Source organism: Cuculus canorus, chromosome 6 (genome assembly GCF_017976375.1).
Source record: "Cuculus canorus isolate bCucCan1 chromosome 6, bCucCan1.pri, whole genome shotgun sequence".
In the NCBI taxonomy this organism is placed as follows: Eukaryota; Metazoa; Chordata; class Aves; order Cuculiformes; family Cuculidae; genus Cuculus; species Cuculus canorus.
Window position 1 is genome coordinate 21,563,783 of NC_071406.1, and position 21,541 is coordinate 21,585,323.

Here is a 21,541-nt window from a genome sequence, read left to right on the forward strand (position 1 = left end):
TTTTATCTTACAGCTTCTACTTAAAGTTCCAGGCTTTGCAAAGACAAAGAGGCAATAAAAAAATAATCAGCCTTTCTGGAAGGGTTTTGTCATTGCATTCTTCTCAATTCTCTTGTCTTCAGTACCATCACATTTCTTTAAACTAGTCCAATACTCCTGCTTTCAATGTTCTAAGTCACAGTCATTCTTCTGTCATAGAGGGACTGTCAACACATATTCTAATAAACCTGAGTAGAGGATGTTGAATGATATGAGGCAGTCCCTCTCTCTGAGGCTAAAAATGCTGCCTTCACAGCAGTCATGGGACCTACTGACTGACGCAGCAGCGACTGGGTTCTCCACACAGCATTGAAGCACTACTTTTAAGGCATGCAGACACCCCTTTCCAAACTGCCTTTTTAACTTACTTACTTGATAGTATTAAACATGAACTAAAATGAACACTTCAATTTTCAAACATCACAGTAGCTTCAAGTCTGAAAAATGAATAGTAAGTACGGTCTTTAAGACTCCACTTCCAGTCTGCCACAGATTTAGTACATTAAAATGACCACAACATTTCACTTGGCCATTCCATAATATATTCAGTGACCACTCAAGGATTTTTTTTCTAGAGGTGCTGAGCAGTTCCTCTTTCTTAATTCACAAATAATGCATTTTTTAAACAAATAACTGTTCTTCAGGACTTTTTTTCTAATGTGTCATAGATTTCCTAAATTAAGTTATCAATCTCTTTTTGTCCTCAAAAATTTAAGAGAAAAAAATGTCAAGCTACAGAAGATATTCCTCCAGCAATTATATAGGGTACTTTGGGGCTTGGCTTTCAGACATTTGTGTTGGTGACTGCAGAACTGGGTCTATCACACAGTAAAGTTCCAAGACAGCTGTCTCAGTAAACTTTTATTCCAGAGTACCATAGAGTTTTACATTGCCTTTCATTCTCCAGAGTGTATTTTTTAGCTTGTGAGTCACTAACAGATGGCTGTCTACGTAATATGCTGGTTTTCCTTCACACAGCATGCACACGTGGCCTTTTTCCCCTCTAAGCACAGCCATTAACAACGTCGTATTTCTTGCTTCTTTATCCATTCCTTAGCAACCTATCCTCTTCCCCTACACCCTGCCCCAGGTCTTGTTCTGAGCAAAATTTACAGTCACATCTTTTTCCCAAAGGCACACTAAGTTCTAACAGCTGAAATAGCAGCTCTATGTTACCCATCACTCATGACATCTCTAAAGCTCTTCCTTGATACCAGCAATGAACAGACGTGCCAACATATTGTTGTGTAGATATTAGGCAAAAACATGTCTGAAAAATGTAGCCTCTATTCTGTGCCTAATTGTCCTTTCCATCAGTATTCAACCTAGGCCAAGATCTCGGGAGGCTGTCACCAGACAGTGAGGCAGTCTCACCTCTGGGGAAGGTAGACTGGAAAAAACTATTTGTTCATCTGCATTTTGCTGCTACAATATAAGCAGCTTATCTGAATACAATATGACCTAACACTGTTTCACCTCCACAGGAAACTGCAGTCCAGAATACAAACGCATTTGAAAGGACCAAAGTCCCAAATAAGTGATCTGGGGTCAAATTCTGCTTTCTTATACAGGTAATAGTTACCACTGATCTCATAAAGACTATGCAAAAAGAACATGAAAAAATTTGACAAAGTTATCTCTGAATCTCCCAAGGCTTTAAGCCATTTAAACATGGTTGTTTCTTTCCAATGCAATATTAATTATCTTCCAGACAATTACAAACCAGAAGCCCTGATCTGATGGTAGCAGTTTGCACTTGAGTTCTGCAATAATGGATCTCTATCATAACATTAGCTGTAATACACAAAAGAATCTGAAACGAAATTCTCATAACAAGCGGCATATTGTGGTCATTCTATCCATCAACAAGCCCTTCAATCTTATAAATATATTAAAATGCCACAGAGAGATGAGATGAAACCAGATCTAGTGCTAAGAGTTACAACTCACGACAGACTCTTTCATCTGTTCCATCAGTGCAGTCCTTTACACGATCGCACCAGTAGGCACTTGGGATACACTGTCCATTCGAACATGTGAACTGCTGACTTGAGCATGTCCTTCCCGCTGCAAGAAAAAGGCACTTAATAAGTCTTTTCCATCAAATAAGATATTTTATGGAGAAAAATATTTTCTTTCTTCCTTAACTACTCTCTGTCCTTCTCACTAATACTAACATAAGACTTCCTACCCTTGTACCTTTGTATAATCAAATAGATTAAAGAACACTTGATAAGCACATGACAGATAACACAGCTCTATGATGCCTTCTGTAGCCTGCAAGGTCACTGCTTTTCTCCACTGAAGGGGTTGACCTCCAGGTTAAAAATTACCTCCTTATTCCACCTAAAAGATTTTATTACCGGTTCTCACTGTTTAAAAGTTCTCTATTATTTCATTTACTGGGCCAAAACCTATCAAGAACTGTAAGTTCTTTCATAGAATGATAGAATGATAAAATGGTTTGGGTCAGAGGGAACCTTAAAGATCACACAGTTTTAACCCTCCTGCCACGCGCTGGGACATCTTACATAGACCAGGTTGCTCAAAGACTCATCCAAACTGGCCTTGAACACCACCAGGGATGGGACTTCCACAACTTCCCTGGAAAATCTATTCCAGTATCTCACCACCCTCACAGAGAAGAACTTCTTTCTTATATCCAGTCTAAATGTAACTTCTTTCAGTTTTAAGCCATAGCTATCTTTAAGCTATCATTTTTAGCCCTTGTCCTATCACTACATGTCCTTGTAAAAAGTACCTCCCCACCTCTCTTGTAGGCCCCTTTTAAGTACTGGAAGGCTGATACAAGGTCTCCTCAAAACCTTCTCTTCTCCACCAGGCAGAATAACCCCAGCTCTCTCAGCCTGTCTTCATAGGAGAGGTGCTCTAACCCTCTGACCATCTTTGTGGCCCTCCTCTGGATTCGCTTCAACAAGTCCATGTCCTTCCTGTGTTGGAAACCTCAGAGCTGGATGTAGTACACCAGGTGGGCTCTCTCACCAGACTGGAATAGAGGGGCAGAATCACCTCCCTCGACATGCTAGCCACACTTCTTTTGATGCTGTCCACAATACAGTTGGGTTTTCTGGGCTGTTAGTGCACATTGCCAGGTCACATTGAGCTTCACATCAAGCACGATTCCGAAGTCCTTCTCCTCAGGGCTGCTCTCAATCCATTCCATGAGATTCATACAGGCCCACTTCTCAAGCCTCTCAAGGTTCCTCTGGATGGCATGTCTTCCCTCTAGCATGTCGAATGCACCACACAGCTTGGTGTCATTGGCAAACTTGTTGGTGCATTCAATCCACTGTCCATGTCATTGACAAACATGTTAAACAACACCAGTCCCAGTACCGACCCCTAAGGAACACCACTCAACACCAGCCTCCACTTCAACTGTTTGAGCGCAACCATCCTGCCATTCTTTATACACTGAGTGGTCCATCCATCAAATCCATCTCTCTCTAATTTAGAGAGAGGAATGTTGCGTGGAACTGTGTCAAATGCTTCGCGCAAGTTCACACAGACGATGTCAGTTACTCTTTCCTCATCCAGGAATGCTGTAACCCCATCACAGAATCATTTAGACCACCAAATCAGTCAGGCACAATTTGCACTTAGTGAAGCCATGCTGGCTGTCACCGATCACTCCAGGTTGTCACTTCCATGTGCTTCAGCAGAGTTTCCAAGAGGACCTGCTCCATGATCTTGTTGGGCACAGAGGTGAGACTGACTGGCCTGTACTTTCCCAGATATTCCTTTTTTCCCTTTTTAAAAATGGGGATTATATTTCCCCTTTTCCAGTCAGTGAGAACTTCACCATTCTGCCATTACTCCTGAAATATGACAGATAGTGGCTCAGCAACTTCACCTGCCAGTTCCCTTATGACCTATGGATGCATCTCATCAGTTCCCATGGACTTGTGCACCTTCAGGTTGCTTAGATGGTCTCAAAACTGATCCTCTCCTACAGTGGGCAGTTCATTTGCCCTAGTGATGTGGACAGAGTGGCTACAGCACTTGCCAGTGGAGACTGAGGCAAAAAAAGTCATTGAGTACCTCAGCCTTCTTATATCCTAGGTAACCAGGCCTCCAGTTTCTTTCCAGAGAGCGCCAGCATTCTCCCTAGTGTTCCTTTTATCGCCTACAAACCTACAGAAGCTTTTCTTGTTGCCCTTGATGTCCCTACCAGATTCAATTCTATCAGGGCTTTAGCTTTCTTAACCTGATCCCTGGTCACGCAGTCAATCTCTCTGTATCCCTCCCACACCTCCTGCCCTTGCTTCCACCCTCTGTGGGACCCACTACTTTGATCAACTAGAATGCCACGATGTAAACACGGCAGAGCTGGAGGTAAGGCACTGCCTTTCTAATACAGGTACGGCCTCAACGGTAGGAGTATTTTACATCCATTATCTACGAGATGACTGAAAATGACTATGTCTCTTCTTGTGACAGCTGTGTCAGTGAAAAGCAACCGTACAAAACGTGCAATCCACTTTGATTTTACTACAGCCAAATTACACTTTACGTCTTCTTAGGCAAATTAATTGGAATCTGTGAAGATATAGTCGAAGGGCAAAATTGCTGCCAAATTTTCCTCCCTTCTGTCACCTGCATGTCTGTTTCTTTCAAAATCATCCTCTGCCTCAACACCATTTCAGTCTATACACTGGCATCTGGTCTGCTGCTTTACAGGGGCTCCCTACTCCTTCTTCTATCAGCAGTGGGATACCAGCGTCATGAGTTAAAACAAAAGCACGACAACAAAGTAAACCAAATTAGGTTTAAGTCTGTATGTGTGACTCCCAAAGCTGTTGGCCATTTTTCTTGGGGGAAAAAATCTAACATTTCAAGAAGTAAAAGCTCCTCCAGAATTCCCAAGCACAGAAATAAAAGGTCCCTTTAGAAGAATAAGGACAAATACCAGATGGCTCAAAAACATCAGCAGCACAGTGCCACTGTATAGTCACCAACACTCATGATTAACCAGCACATCAGAACAATGTTACAGTGACCCAGTTCAAAAGTCAGCTCAGAGCTGTTGCTCATTTTGTGTTTTGTATCTACAGATTGCTTAGTTAAAACATAACCAGCAGTTGTGCTGACACCTTTTCAGAGAAAGAGCGGAACAAAAGGCAATTAACTTCGGTTCCAATTTTTCCACCCCCAGTGGGAACAAGTATCAAGATACAAAATCACAAACCAAATCTGTGAGCAAAATCCTCCCAAAACCTGTGAACCTCCCAAGAATCAAGGGGGTTAATGAGTATTCAGTTTAAAGAAATGATCCAAAAAATATATACAGAATCAAAAGGAAAATAAATTAATCTTATCCTCATCATATAATGTAATTTCTAAAACTAGAAGCAGCAGGAAGTCTGTTCTTTTGAACACTACAACACCTGTTCCCCCTCTCTTATGCAATAATCCAGAAAATTTGTTTTGGTGCAATAATCATCTCAGTTCACTGTTCAGCACTTCAGCACATACTTAACTGTATGGAACCCTTAAAATGAAGAGTCAAGTAACAATCAGAGTTACATATTTTACTATAATCAGTATTTATCTTGCTAACAGTACTGAAAAAAAAGAGCCAATGGTTAAGGTAGATTGGATGCTAAATGATTCCTTTGCTCTAAAATACACAGAGAACATTGAACACTTCAGTTCAAAATGGCAATTCAAACATGATTAATACACTGTTAAGCATATTAGAGTGAAATCCTAACAGGAACAATGCCCTAAGTTTAAGCTGTCCAAATGACAATGAAAGACTAGACTTCTACCCCATACCAGGCCTTCTGATATTCCTCCTCTCTGAATGTGAGAAAGAACGACTCCAGTCATTTTAAATAATAATGCCATTAAATAGTATCACAGAAGATGCTACAACAATCTTTAGCAATGTTTACTTCAATTCCTCCTTTTTTAAATAAAAACATTTCTAAAAACTACTGTAGGGAGATTCTTCTGGTAAAAGCTGTACTTAGAGCAGGCCTGTTTCTCTATGCTCTCAATATGTTGCTAGCTGAATTACCTTATTTCACAAATCTGATATAACACTAGAACTTAAATACTTACGACATTGTTGATGCTCATCCGAGCCATCTTCACAGTCTTCCTCGTCATCACAAACCCATGACTGTGGGATACATTCACCATCAGTCTGACACTGAAACTGATTTCCTTCACAGGTAGGTTGTGCTAGTGTAAGCAATGAAAAAAATCGTCACTTCACAGATATCTGGGAAAGCACTTTCAAGGAAAACAATTACATAAGAAGACATAAAGTTCAAGTGTCGTTGATTGTAATTTCCACTAAACACATGATGCATTTGACAAACCAAAGAAAACAGACAGAGTAAGGAGGGGAAAGCGGGCCAGTAGAAGGATGCTCAGAAGCAAAACTTAGTTTAGTGAACTGCTGGGTATGAATCTTCAGTTTTGTGTCTTCCCTCGGAGAGACAGGTTCCCCTAGAAGGCAGGTTACTGCAAAAGCTCAAGGCTCTGGAATGCCCTCTGGAAGAGCTTCTTTATTTTTTTACTTTTTATACGGAGTCATGCTAGCTTCTCTACTCTCACAGAGGTCTGTTCAACCACGCTCACTTCACCTCAGATGTTTTATCTGTCCCTGGTAGGATGAAGGTCTTTCAAAACAAGCTCATGATTCCTTTCTGTGAATTCATGTGGCAAATGAGAAGGTCAGTTCAGAACAAGCTGAATATTCTTGTCACAGCTCCATTCCATACTTTTTAAATAGCCAAACAGGGAGTCATTACACAGACAGTTCAAAAACAGATTTTTGAAACTGTATTACAGCTTACTCCATCCCTAGTAAATACTCCTGGGAAGAATCACTAGCACAATGCAGTCCAGCACACAGGATAGGTCTTGACAATCTTTCTTCTCGGAATCACTCTTTTGCTGTTCTGTGAGGTCAACTAGAAACACTTTGTGCTCATGGGATAATATGCAAACATAGCTATCGTAAACAAAGCATTGATGGAGAAAAATAAATCATTTTGTAGATTTAGAGTTCAGAAGTACAAAATTAAATTAGAGGAAAGTAATTAGACGGATAAAATCAATCACATACTACAGAGAGAAGTATGCACTTCATGCGTACCTTTTTCTATTCCTGTTTTAAGAACCAAAGAATAGTCTTGTAATGTAATTTTAACTGTATGCCGATTTTAAACAGTTTAAAACTGTCTTCCTAGACACTTACACACCCCACTACCTACAGCACATGAATATATTGTTTTTAAAAGCCCAATTAAATTAAAAAAAACCTGAAAGTTTCATTTTCATCTTCCTAATTGATCACACGTATGAAAATGAGAACAACTTAGCTTTATGGTTATAACTATGACAAATGTAGTAGGTGTTAAGGTTGGGGGGTTTTTACCTTTCACCAAGTCAATGTGAATTTTTCAAAAGAAAAGTCTAAGTCATCTTAAAAGTTGAACACTACCTGATCTTCTGCCTACCAAAGCCAATGGATTCAAGAAACACAACTCTTCACGAGATTCCGGAGTCATCTTAAGACAAGGAGGAACATCTTCTGCCGCTAATATTGATTCTTGTACCACAGGTACAGTTGAGCACATCAGTATCTTAGTGTTATATTACAAACAAGTTGCACTATATTTATTTCACTTACGACAGCCAGCTTCATCTGTATCATCAGAGCAGTCTCTAGCCCCATCACACCTCCAATCCGCAGGAATACAGCGACCATTTCCACAGCGAAACTGCCCACGCTCACAGCCTGTCGTGAAGTAGAGTAACAAGGAGGTTAGCAGCACCAGCACATAAAAACAGACAGTGGAACACATTCTTGTCAAAAAACTGTAATCTATCCATCATCTTATAGCACAGAAAGGAGAGAAAATACAGTAATACAAAAATATAAATAAATGGTTGCATGTGTGTATGAGTATATATGTATATAAAACATTGGATGAAATCTAAATTGTTTCCTAACTAAATTACAAAGAAATTCCTATCATTTCAATATTATTTGTATATTACCCAGATAAAAACAACAACAAAAAAAAAATAAGCCAAACAAGTCTCAGAGGAGAGCTTATACTATGGAAACCTATTTAGCAGGAACAAAACATTTTCCACATTATTTCTAAGGGCTACACATACTAAACATTAGTCCTCCCCATTAGCTTATGTGGAAATCTTATTTCAGCAGTGACCTGATTGAAAGTATCAAAAGACCTCAGCTTTATTTTGCCTTTTTTTAAATAATGCTCTAGTATTTAAAACCTTTGCTTTGAAGTACAGGAAAGCATGGCTTCAGTCAACATTTAAATAGCAAATAATTTTAAAATGAATTAAGCTTTCAGACATTTATGGCTGATTAAAAGCTATACTGCTGTCATTCCTTCCCACTTGACCTACTAAGGATTAAGACCTGATAAAGAAGGATTCACTCCCAGGTGTAAATGCAGCTGGATCAGGCCTTTATTAGAGTCGACTAATGAAATCTCCAGTCCCGTAGGAAAGAGAAAATGCACTGTTTACGGCCTTTCATTGTGACTACAGCCTCATAAAAAGGGAGTGAACAGTTTTATAGGCCCCCAAAACAATGAGCTATAACATAATTAGTTTCAACAGAGCTCTGTTTCATGTTAATCTGTTGTCACCACCTCAGAGAGGGGAACACTGACAAAACCCAAGGTAGTAGCAAAGCCCAGCTCTGAAGAAAAAAAAATTGTTTCCTGCTCTAATTAATAGCAGTATGATAAAACTACATCTTTCAGTTATTCTGAGTGATTTGTCCAGAGAAGATAACCTCAGTGTACATAGAGCACAACCACTTACTTTTTGAATTCATGATGACATAAATAACACACTACCCTAACTTTCATGTAAAACCAGGCATATCAACACTGTCACATAAACACAGTTAAGTGATGTATTCCTAAGGGATATAGGCAAGCTACTTTATGCAAGGAATGTTCAAATCTGATTGTCTGGTAGTGACATCCTGATTTATAATGTATCCTGCAAATGGTCAAAAATTTCACTTGGATAAATGGTGGTACGGAGTGGTACAGGAGTATGTTCACCCAAATACCTTCTATAGACTAATGCATGATGGTGGTTGGTGGTGCAGGTCTGGGGTTGGTGGTGCAGGTCTCTTATCAACTACCTTTAAAACACAACAACCTCCCTTGCAAAAATGCCCTGAAGGAATGTACAAGTTCACTCTGGAATCCCAGGCCCTCTTGCTGAATTTTGCCCTATGAAGCAACATTTCCATACGAGATTAGCAGTTAAAGCTCTAATAAACACAACATATAAACCACTATTTATCAATTGGAATTATTACGCAAAGCAAATACTAGATCTGCTTGTATATTTAGTATATTCTTGCTATGCAAAACCACTGGAATATTCATAGCCACTTATTTAAAAAGAAGTTACAATACAGATTTAAATCTGCATCCACATTAGAATTTCTGATGAAACAGATGATTACAAACAAGCAATATGAGAAACATGCATATTATTTGTAAATACTAAGTAGACAAAAAATATTCAAGCTCCTCGTACAACAGTGCTAATCTATTTTGCTTACCTTGAATTAAGTTACAATAGTTAAACACACTCTTATAGTGATAAAAACAAGGAGGTAATGTTGATGAACTTTTTAGAAAGCACTATAAGCACAGCAGCCTTTGAATGGTATGAGAAGTATCAACTAAATATTAACAGAAAACCTGCAAATCATGCAGTTTTACTACACCCTGTAATATCGTGCAGAATTATAGTTTAAGTTGCTCACACCTACATAGAGTAAGCGCTGTATATATGTCCATTTATACAATTTTTCAGCACACCTGTTAAAGTTCATTCAACTATGGCATTAGGTTTCTCAAATGTTATCTTCTGTGCTTACTTACAACCGAATACAAAAAACTCTGAAACACCCATAAAAAGTAGAAAAGACTGATATTTCACTTATGACTGGTTTTTATTATCGTTAGAACAAAGAACTAACATAGCAGATAACTATGTTAATTCATTAAAAAACAATCTTTGATGACAAGTAATATGGAAGACGTAAAAGTCATCTGCAGCATCAAGGGCACGTCTCACCAGAGTTCTAAAAAGCTTGTGTTTCAACTGTGATCAAAATCAATTCTAGCTTTGATAAAGGAGAAAGTAATCAGGGGAAAAATGCATGATGGTAAAATTACTCTTACAAATACTCAGATCGAGAATGAAAGAAAAATAACTGTGTCAGCAATAACCAGGTTTGTTACTATCAACCATTTGCTCAAAACTTAACTGTTCATATTCTGCTAAAACAAATACTGGAAATGCGTTAAAATTTGAAGAACTGTGATTTAGTTACTACAAATTTAGTTATACGTTTTAAACAGTATAATAATAAGTAAAAATGTTGTAGGTATTACTCACACGGACTAGTAATAATCCACAGAGGAACCATACGGAGTCCAAAAGGACTGCTTCCATTGGCACACACTGTGCCATATGAGCCTGCAGCACACGGGTTTCAGCAAGAGTGGAGACTGTCAGAACACCAACGACATCCATCTGTTTACTGCCATTATCTGAAGCCCAGATTCACTAGTCGTTAGTATTTTTAGGGAAGGTTTTGCTTTCAATAAGAGACTTATTTTTTTAATGTCGAGGCAGCTTATGAATCAGTCAAATATTGCAAAAAAAATAATACTAATGAGCTAATTTCCATAGAAATTCTGATTTACCCTGACAGATGCTGATAAACCCAGACACCTCTTACAGGCAAAGAGAATCTTGTCAGTGGGATTTCTGGAGGAAATAACCACTGATTTTAAAAACAAGCAGTAAAATAATTAGTCTTCACTGTTATGCTTAAATTTTGGTAGTAGAAAAGAACCTAGGTGAGTTTTCAAAGTTCAAAATTCAGAAACAATTGAAATTTTGGTGTTGTTCTGCTTTCACTATAATCTAGTTTCAGTACTCTGACTGTGATTAAAGCACTATTAAAATACAGACCAAAAAAAGTACCGCAGACTTTATGAATCACACCAGAACACATATAAAGAAGAATCTCCGGGAAACACCAAAAACAATTTTGAAAGATAAGATGTTTCAACTGCTCAATATGCCGGAAAACAAGGAAAAAATAAATACATAGTATCATTTTTAGTATAAACCAGTCTAGTACTGAAAAATGCAAACCAAAAATCAGAAGTATCACTAGAAAAATACAAGGTCCAACACAAAAACCCTGAGACAAACCCTATAGCTTGGGAACCAAGAGTGGGGAGACAAAGATGGTTATAGAACATGTAACCTGTCTTAGTGAGACAAGGCTCAACTTGATCACTTTACTCAGTACCAGTCGACATGTGTTCAAATATAGACATTTTCTTACTCTCAGTAAGAGGGTGCACCAGCCCACAACGCTTTGTCTGTGAAGCGGTTTTTAGTTCATAAAAACATCTCTGGGCTTAAGCACCCACTCTACTCACCAGACCTGGCTCCCTCTTCCCAAAGATCACTTGGTGCTCAAAGGAACAATCCATTTTTTGTCAGCAGAATATGTCAAAGTGAAAACGACAGACAATCTCAACAGCCTTTCAGAAAATGATCTGCAGAATTGGTTTGAACTTTGGCAGCATCGTATGCAGTTTTGTGTCAACTCAGAAGGGAATTGGCTTGAATGTAATCATAGCTGATTTTCTTAATTTGTTAAATAAAGAGAGTTACAGGCACAGTGTCATTTTTTTTAATGTTGGACTGCGTACCTTCAGGTATTTCATAGCACAATGGTTTAACCTATAAGGCTACAGTCTTAGAATCACAGAGTCATACAATGGTTTGGGTTGGAAGGGACCTTAAAAATCATCTAGTTCCAACGCCCCTGCCATAGGCAGGGACACCTTCCACCAGACCAGGCTGCCCAAGGCCCCATCCAACCTGGCCTTGGACACCTACAGGGAGGGGGCAGCCACAACTTCCCTGGGCAACCTGTGCCAGTGCCTCACCACCATCATCATGACGAATTTCTTCCTAATGTCTAATCTAAATCTTCCCCCTTCCAACTTAAAGCCATTCCCTCTCATCCTATCACTAAACGCCCTTGTAAAAAGTCCCTCTCCAACCTTCTTGTAGCCCCTTCAGGTACTGGAAAGTTGCTATAAGGTCTCCTCAGAGCGTTCTCTTCTCCAGGCTGAACAACCCCAACTCCCTCAGTCTGTCCTCATAGCAAAGGGGCTGATCATTTTTGTGGCCCTCCTCTGGACCCGTTCCATCAGTTCCATATCTTTCTTATGTTGCAGATTCCAAAACTGGACACAGTAATCCAGGTAGGGTCTCACAAAAGCGAAGTAGAAGGCCAGAATCACCTTCTTCGACCTGCTGGCCACGCTTCTTTTGATGCAGCCCAAGATATAGTTGGCCTTCCGGGATTTGAGTGCACATTGCTGGCTCATGTCAAGCTTCTCATCAACCAGCACCCCCAAGTTCTTCTCCACAGGGCTGCTCTCAATCGCATTGTCCCCCAGCCTGTATTGAAACCAGTGATTGCCCTGACCCAGGTGTAGGACTTTGCACTTGGCTTGAGTGTAATCATAGCTGATTTTCTTAATTTGTTAAATAAAGAGAGTTACAGGCACAGTGTCATAACTTATGCCTGTCGAGCCTCGTGAGGTTCACACAGCTCTTCAATAGGAAGGCAGACTATTACATCCTCTCAGCTTCCTCTGTGCTTCATTTGCCCCAACACGTTTGTGTAGAAATATTTAGATTTGAGAATTAATGCTTTAATTAAATACTCTCGTACTGAAAACAAAATTTTGTATTTGGCCTATAACAGAAACCAATACTGCCTTATTTTCTGCCACTCTTCGCACTACTTTAGACTCCTTTCAGTTCCTCTATGAACACTTCTAGTCTTTTCTAATTCTTTTCACACATTTCCTACCTGCCCATTGAACTTTGAAGTCTCTCATACTATTAACTTTGACTACAAAACTTTTGAATTACATTTGTTATGCACAGATTAAGGGAACCATGAATGTTTATTCTGACTATACAGAATAGGCCAAAACCCCTCATTGATTCTTTCTTCCTCATGCTCACAATACCTTTGAGAACTGCTAATACCTCTTTAACAACTAAGTTTGAATGGAAGATTTTAAGTAACAAAGACTGTACTAAACCCAGGGCAGATTGTACCACTCTCTAACTGTCCAGTCAAAAATGAAACCTACTCTGCTCTAATTCCTTTACATTTCAGGAAACATCTCTCCAAACAGAGTTTTTGCTTTTAAGGATAAAGTCCTTCAAGGCAATATTTTTCCAGTTGAAGAGTTCCACCTTTCACACATCTGCAGTTTTTCAATAAATAAATGCACACAAACTGTACATTACAAGCCTCTTCCACATAAATTTTACAAAAAGAAAAGTGGTAACTCTCTTTTTTTCCCCTCTCTGCCTTCTAACAAAGGATAGTCTCCGTTCCCATTCAACCCCCAAACAGAACAGTCCACTCCAGTGGCCCTGCAGGTAGAAGAACCCCGGAGAATGACTTTCTACACACTTTGATGTCAGAATTTTGCCGAGTTTAATTACGTGTCAAATATCCTGAGGTTTTGGAATGCTTGGGGAGGGGAAGCTGAACCTCTGGAAATTCCATCTCTGTTCCCCCACACTAAAGAAGAAACAAGTAAAATCCACAGCTCGGGAAAAACTCTGCCTTTTTACTGCAAAATGCCCTGTGACACTGAAAAGTAGCATTTGCTAGCAATTACAATAGGCAAATGAATAAAGATTATTAAAAATATAAAGAAAATTAGGGATAAACTTATGCTAAATTTCTTATACCTTGAGACAACGTTTAACTTTCAGATCTTCTATGCTCTGCAAACTCCATTATATTTAATAAAACTGTTCAGAATAAAAAAAAAACACAGACAACAGGAGCATTTGTAAGTATTACAGAAAGCAGTGCAAGATTTATGTTCACTCTTCAAAACCTTGCAACATGGAACATCTTTTGCACCTACGTGTCTCTAAACTAGATTATACTAGAGAAATAGCTTTAACTGACAAGATGAACAGAAAGGCAGTACAAATGTGTCTCTACTCCCACTTCACATGACTGCAACGTCTCTGTATACAGTTTGATAGGTGGACAGTTTGATAGGTGGACAGGGGACTAGTCAAAGCACATTCTGAAGCAGAAGAGCTTCAGTGCCAGAGACAGTGAGTTATAACGTTAACAGGGAAGTATTAGATTTCTATTACTGAATTATTATCCAATTACAAATTGCAAAGAGATTATTAGTGGAAAAACAGCATCTACAGACTCAGTAGTTGACCAAGGGCTCTTTGTGCCTTGCACTGCACAAACACTTAAAAAAGAAGGATCACACCTTAGGTAGTTTGGAGAATAAAGATGGCAGGCACTTGAATTCACCTGGGTGGCCCAATGTCAACAAGCCAAGGCCAAATGGTGCTGTTCTTCTCTTCACCAATGCATATCCATGTTCTACTGTTTCTCCAATAGCACTCCAGGAATTCACAGGACACGAGCAGCACATTCATTTTCCCTAGTATATGTATCAGGCAACACAAGAAACAAGGCACATACACCTTCATCCTTCATACGGAGAGGCTTCCAATCTTCTATCAGTCTGTGTTGGAAGGATTCCTAGCTCTAGACTCCATCTCTAACTGGTGCATTTGACAGTGACCAATGCACTACTCTTCACAAAAGTAGTCTTCTCTGGTTTTGAATCCATTTATTCTTTGGAATGCCAACAACATCACATGATGTGTGTGCAGAAAAACTTTATTTAATTTGATTGTTCCATTAAGAACTCCTTAGCTCCCAAGCAAAGACACAGACATTTCAGAAAAGTTCTGGTACACAAATAATATAGATTATTTCAGATTAGTTTAGAGGGGGGAAGGAATGTGGAAGTGATAAAGGGCTGAACTTGAAGCAACAGATCTGGTTTTCTACTGATGCTAACTGGACAAAGAGATTTGGCTCCAAAGTCCCAGTCGCACAGCTTCCTCAAAAATTTGCAGAAACCCATTAATAAAAATAATAAATTAGCTTTTGCTCCACCAAACGGTAGAAAATGATACTCTAAGTTCTTCTCTCTAAAAATCCACTCACACATAGAACTTTATATATATAATTGTATTATAAATAGAACTGATATCAGGAGGGAGAGAAGAATAAAAACAGAAGAGATCTGAAGCTCAGTCTTTGCTCATTTGTCTCTTTCTGTAAGCCTACCTGGATAAACTGAATCTATTTCCATCTCACATGAATGAGCTAGATATTCCATACTCACAGGAAAGGAAATTCTGAGTAAACCACATCCCGAGGTCAGTGGAATGATGGACATCAGAAGCTGTACTATGTGGATCTTGCCTGTCACAGGAGAACCCACCAAATACCTGCACTTTAAATATCTACTCACTGGTTTTTAATGAAAAGTACCTTAAAATTCAAGAACAAAAGTGAGAACTTTTTCAGTATGGATGTAGAAATACCATGTTTCACTGCAACAACAGTAGATTTTTATGGTTTCCCTTTCAAAACCACTTGCTAAGCACTTGGAAAAAAAAGGAAGGCTGCTGGAGACAGTAAAATCCACATTATATTCTGCGCTTTGGGTCCTTGTTAAAACTAAAGCATCAAATCTCATTTTAATAATTCTCACATGCAAAATCTTTTTAAAAAATACTTAAAATTAGTGTCTTCTATGTAAAGCTATTTGTTTTCAGTTAATACAGTTATAAAAGGACTATAGATTCATTTCTGCTAATGCTTAAACATAAATCCAAGAATTAAAGAAATTCAGGATTTTAATCTACTGAAACTAAGCAGGAAAGCTTTCCTGCTAAGAAAAAGAGTTCAAGTCTCCTGCAGACATCAAGTTCAAAGGAATGACACTGTAAATGCCTCCTAGCAACCTTAAAGATATTCATAATCCTCGTCCTCTTTACCTTACTTTGGCCTTATTAATTGAAAAAGAAACGAATGCAAACAGCCTGATAAAAATAGAAATTGTTTATAAATTCATTTTTAACAAATCTGTTCAATTTCATTTTTTTCAAATATAAGCCTAAACTAATAATGAGAACAAGCTCCTAATTTTCTGATAAACCACATAAGAACCTTTTAGAAAAACTTTCCATTTTAAACTATTTGGTTTTGGTTAAAGCTCTGGTATTCAGAACAAAATAACTACGGTTTCTACATTCTTACTTTAAAACTAGCAATTCTGGGAAAAAAAGTGAAAAAAACCCATTATATACAGTATTTTAAAACTATTCACACTGATCCCAAATGTTAAAAAATATTAAACTTCTTAAATTTATAATCATAACACGTTATTTATCACACATGCTCACAAACAGCACGTATCCATACTATGTATCTGTACCATCACACAGTACTATACTAAAAAATAAGTTCCTTTATAATCTTGCTTCAATTCACACAGTTTTTAAAAAGCAACAAATAAACTCTTTTACTATCATCATCTTAATCCTATAGCAAGGCAGGAATAAGAAATAATCCTTTTAAGGAAGAGATAATTCTTATAGACAGGAGGCGATACTCCTTTCTACTGATAAAGTCAATATTCCTTATACTGAACAGATCAAGTTCCTTCTTCCTTTTAAGTTACTGTCAAATTTCTCATACTTCAGTGATACATGAGAATGAGCCATTAATTTTTTGTTGGAGGCTTTCTTTAAAGACAGCTGTATATAAACTATTTTGAAAGTTGAGACTAATGAAAACTATTAGTAATTCTTTCTTAGGGAATTTGGTAAAGCTATTATCTGTGCATCCAAATCCAAGAGAATCAGTTTTTGCAGTATGGAAAGATGAGCCTTCACAATATAAAAACGTATTTCAGACACCTTGCACGTAAAGAATATGTTCTGCACTAAACTGTATAACCTCTATCGGTTGTCTTGACATTAGGTGTCTTAATCCACATAAATCAATTGTGATCGTGTTAGTTGGGTAAGTGAAAAAAGCGCTGCGGGTCTCTGGGGAAGCCTACATAGCTGAGCTGTCCTAAACTCCAGAAGCTTCTTCTTCATGAATGGCACATTAAATATGCAAAAATCTGTTCTAATTGACCAAATGACATAAAGAGGAAGAAGAACAAGCAAACACAGTGGAAATAAAGACACTGTCAGTTACTCACAGAAGGAAGCATCCCAAGCATTTTCATAAGAATGAACCTTGCTAATGGCCCCAAGGCTGCTGTAGAATAACAATCGGGTAACGGAGTGAGGGGGGCAATATGACCAAACGAGGAAAACCTTCAGGACTAGGAAGTATCTACAACTACATAGTGTGTGGGAAATGAAAAAAAAAAACATTAAAAAAAAATTAAAAAGTGAAGAACTTAGAAAAAACATGCACAGTCCGTATTACTGGGAAAGTCTGATAGATGCAGCAGCGGATGATAAAAGAACCTTCTCAGGAAGCTATTTGCATTTTGAGAGATGTGCTGTTTTTCAAATAAATTTTCCAACCAATCTGCTGTTTGTTCTCAATATTAGACCCCCTGCTGAGATGGTGCACTGCATTCAATACAATCTCCTGAAAGCTGATGAGTCACTGTAGCCCCAGAGATCAGCTCCGCAAGAGTCTTCCAACCCATGTGTGACACTGAAACTGTGTAGCTTTATTTCTTTTATGTACTGTTGGTAGGTTGAAAATTCCTATGCGACGTATAACACTGCCAAACCGCAAACCTTACTGAAATATTATATCACAAGTTATTAAATGAAAAAAAAAAAAACTTGTCATGCAAAAAATAAACTACTTTCCCTTACAGATAATAGAATAAGCACGTAAAGCAAAAACTATTTCTCTCTCTCCATCACAGAACTCATACCTACAGCAAAATCCTTCACTACTTGAGTAGCACCATCATAACTAGTGGGATTCTAGATTAAAAAAAAAAGCAATTTAAGCTGTGTTCCAAAGCTTCAAAGGGTAACAGTTATCATTTTGCACTTCAAAAATAGTGACTGTTACTTGTTGCAACATATGAGAACATTTCAGAAAAGCAGAAAAAATGACATGTCAGTACACAATAGATCGGTCATACACTACCAAGTATCTGGTGTGCCTAGACAGACATTCTAGCGCCACTTACGAACGCCCGTGATGTTGGGAACTACATACATTTTGTCAGATGCACTGACACTCATCATATTTATCCACTATTCAGCAGAGACTCAATTTCAGCTGGCAACTAAAAGCTATGGCTGCTCACTCCTTAGCAAGCTTCTTGAAAACGAAATTCCATGAGCTAAGGCGGGCCTGAGTAAAGGATGGATCACCTGAACTGGAACAACAATGTTGTCCAATGTGCTCACACAAAATGCAACTTAATCTTAATAAACCTGAAAATGAACAATAAGAATTACATCATCACTTGACTATCTCATTTTTATATGTGATATATTTTCTTTAGTTTTCCATTTTAAAACAAAAAAAATTAAGTGACTCCACCCAAACAATGTAACAGTAATGAGTAACAGTGATGAGTTTGTCAATTTTAAAAGACAAAGTCCTTGAATTCATCAGAAGAGGATAAACAAGCAATATCATCTCTCACTGAAATACTACCCTTTCTGTTAACCCTAATGGAAGCATTTAACTTAGATCTCCCCTAACCAGCTAAATTCTACAACTATTAGATTTACTCATTCATTTGGATTTTTTTAATCATGCTTGATTCTGCTGATTCTACTTCCCTTCTCTGGTGGCTGATAGGGCATAATATTTTTTTAATTCTTTAAATAACAGTAGCTAGTCAGTCTAAGCAGCGTTCCAGGCACAGAGGTGAACAACGGGGAAGAAGGGTCTCCTGTTCTAGACTGCGTAGCTGGAAAAGCCCTACACTTACTGCATCCTTGAAAAAATAAGAGCACATGAGTATTGCATACTACATACTTGCATCCAGTAGCACGTGCATAAAACCACAGGAAAGGCCACACATTGTCTCCCAAGTTTCACAGTGGTAGCATGCAAGGTATAAATATCATTGCTCACAGAACTGCTGGCATTTACCTACAGAATTGCAACCTTTAAATTCCTTCCTCATCGCAACAGTTCCCATCAGCCTTCCAAAACGCCTGCGAGGAAGAAGACTGCAACCACGCCTGCTATATTGCCGTCCACAGAGTCAGCATCTCCATACAGAATGTTTAAAGACCGTGCGCCCTCTCTCTCTCCTCCCCCCCCGCCCCACCTTATAAAACTTTTTGGGGTTTAAGTATCGGAATTCTTGACCGCTATAAGAAAAAGTTAAATAGGCCAACAAGTTAAAAAGTATTGCACATCTGGAAAATAAAAAAAAAAAAGTGATTGACTGCTAAAGCATCTTTTCTATAGGGAACCAAACAAAAACAATTACCTACTTAATAGGCAATAAAGCCTTGGTATGGATAAAGTCGGTTGATGCTTCTTCCTCACTTTTAATTAATTTGAATTTTGCTACTCATTATTTTATTGAATTTAACTATTTGTCTTTTAGTTTCTTTTTTCCACAGACAAATCCTAGAGATATCCACATTTCTAAACGATTTAAAGTTCAGCTTTACAGTTTTATTATTTTTTATATTTTCACTGTAAGATAACCATTTTATAACACATTCTGTGGCAAGCTTAGTAAAATTTAAAACTGCAAAACTAATAAGAGCTGATGATCACAGCATTTCTGCATTTCCACTGTTAAATCAGCAGTCTTCATTCTTGAATTATTTTTTTCAGTTGCCTACAGTTAGAATACAAATTCCGTGACAGGAAAACACTTTTGCAAATACTGAAGGAGGCCAACTGTTGTTGTTGCCACCTTTACTCAGGCAGATCTCACGATGACGTAGATGGCCAGCCTGTCTGAGCAAAAGGACAGTCCACAACTGAGCTATGTCTGAGGCTCTATTCAGATTCCTATTGGTTCAGACAACAGAAAGTTGTCAAGACTCTGATTAACAACTGAAGTAGACACAGTTTAATTACTCCAGTAAATACCTTTCATGTACTGCAGAGATAACAAAAGGAATTTTATTACTTTGCTACATTTACGGAATAGCAGGAACAAAAATTCATTTTCAGTGAGGCTTCAAAGTGCATTCTGTGGCTGACCGCACACAGGAAAGTAAAAACTGCAAAGCTAATAAATATAGCTCGTATATTCATACGGAAAACACCACAGACTTTGTCACTCATTTCAGATACTAATCGAAGCTCTTTCTTTTCACATGAAATGGTTTATAAACCTACTAGACCTCACAGTAGTAAAACTTATTTTTATTAACACAGCTAGAAGGCCAACCACACTGCAGCAGCATTCCATGGGCTTGGTTATCGTCCAACTCATTTATTGCATTGCAGGTTGAGAACAGCCCTACAATCCTGCTCAAAAGTGAACACGTGAGCAGTCCCATTCAAGTCAAGCCATCTGTTTACACTAGACAACATTACAAAAGAGTTTCCCGCAGTGCTAACACTAGTTCACTATAGCCCTCGATGGGACCACTCTTGTAACCAGCATTCTAGCCAAGCATTTCCCATGTGTTCTTACCAGCAGCATTAAGCAGTGGTTGCGTGGCCAGCTAAGCCAAGCCACTCACTTACCACAGAAAAAAAGGTCTCTTTCTCCCCTGCTTTGCAATTTCTCTTCTTATGCCACTTGATGCCAAGGTTCACTTTCTTTTCCAGACTCCGGTAACTAACAGACATTTCTGCATGCTGTTTTAAATCACTAAGCTAATGCAAAACCACCTCATTCCCTAGGTCTGGTTTAATTTTCCTCCAGATTTCTAAGTGAAAGCAACTCAGAGAGGTCCAATTAAGCAGTGGTGCTAGGGTAAAGCAAGCAGCAAGAACTCAAGGCTGGCAGCAACATGGGAATGGGACATTGGAGGAGAGAGGGAATGAGACTGGTGCCTGCTGCTTCCAGCAGCAGCAAACTGTTCAATGGGCTCGTCTCTTCTCCTGAAACTGTGCCCTTAGATGGCAAAGGATGACAAGGGCTTGATCAGATCTAAATGGGGTCTCCCAATGGTATTGAATGATGTGAACTTTATAAGTAAACTCCCTGCTCCTTGGCAAACCTAGGAATAATCATTGATATAAGTATGTGCTCCAGTTCTGCAGGCCCTATACTTCCTCAAACCAAACTAAAGCCTCCATGGTATATTTATCTGAGATGATAATGTGCACAATGGTTTCTGAAGATAAAAACTATCACCTAGAGTCTAAATATGAGTATATCAGTATATCAGTGAACGTATCAGTTGCCGGTGTATCTTGTGGACTATGCCATCTTTTTTCTAAAGATGCCACAGAATGTAACTAAAACCTCTGTTCTTCTTCCTTCACAAAAGCATGAGCCTGCAATCCCCATCAAAGGGAGTCTCTATCGGAATGGACCTCCATTCTTTGACTCCACTCAGCAGG

General features: G+C 38.5%; 1 protein-coding gene across 5 annotated transcripts in view; it reads right to left on the reverse strand.

Annotated features, from left to right (window-relative positions):
- Nucleotides 1–21,541, reverse strand: part of LRP2 (LDL receptor related protein 2) — a 128,265-nt gene that overhangs the window by 96,207 nt on the left and 10,517 nt on the right. For all 5 annotated transcript variants that reach the window (XM_054070467.1, XM_054070468.1, XM_054070466.1 and 2 more), the window contains exons 4-6: nucleotides 7,709–7,816; nucleotides 6,127–6,249; nucleotides 1,990–2,106 (exon numbers count right to left, since the gene is read on the reverse strand). In XM_054070467.1, the coding sequence (XP_053926442.1) occupies nucleotides 1,990–2,106; nucleotides 6,127–6,249; nucleotides 7,709–7,816 (348 nt within the window). The remainder of the gene's footprint in view (nucleotides 1–1,989; nucleotides 2,107–6,126; nucleotides 6,250–7,708; nucleotides 7,817–21,541) is intronic.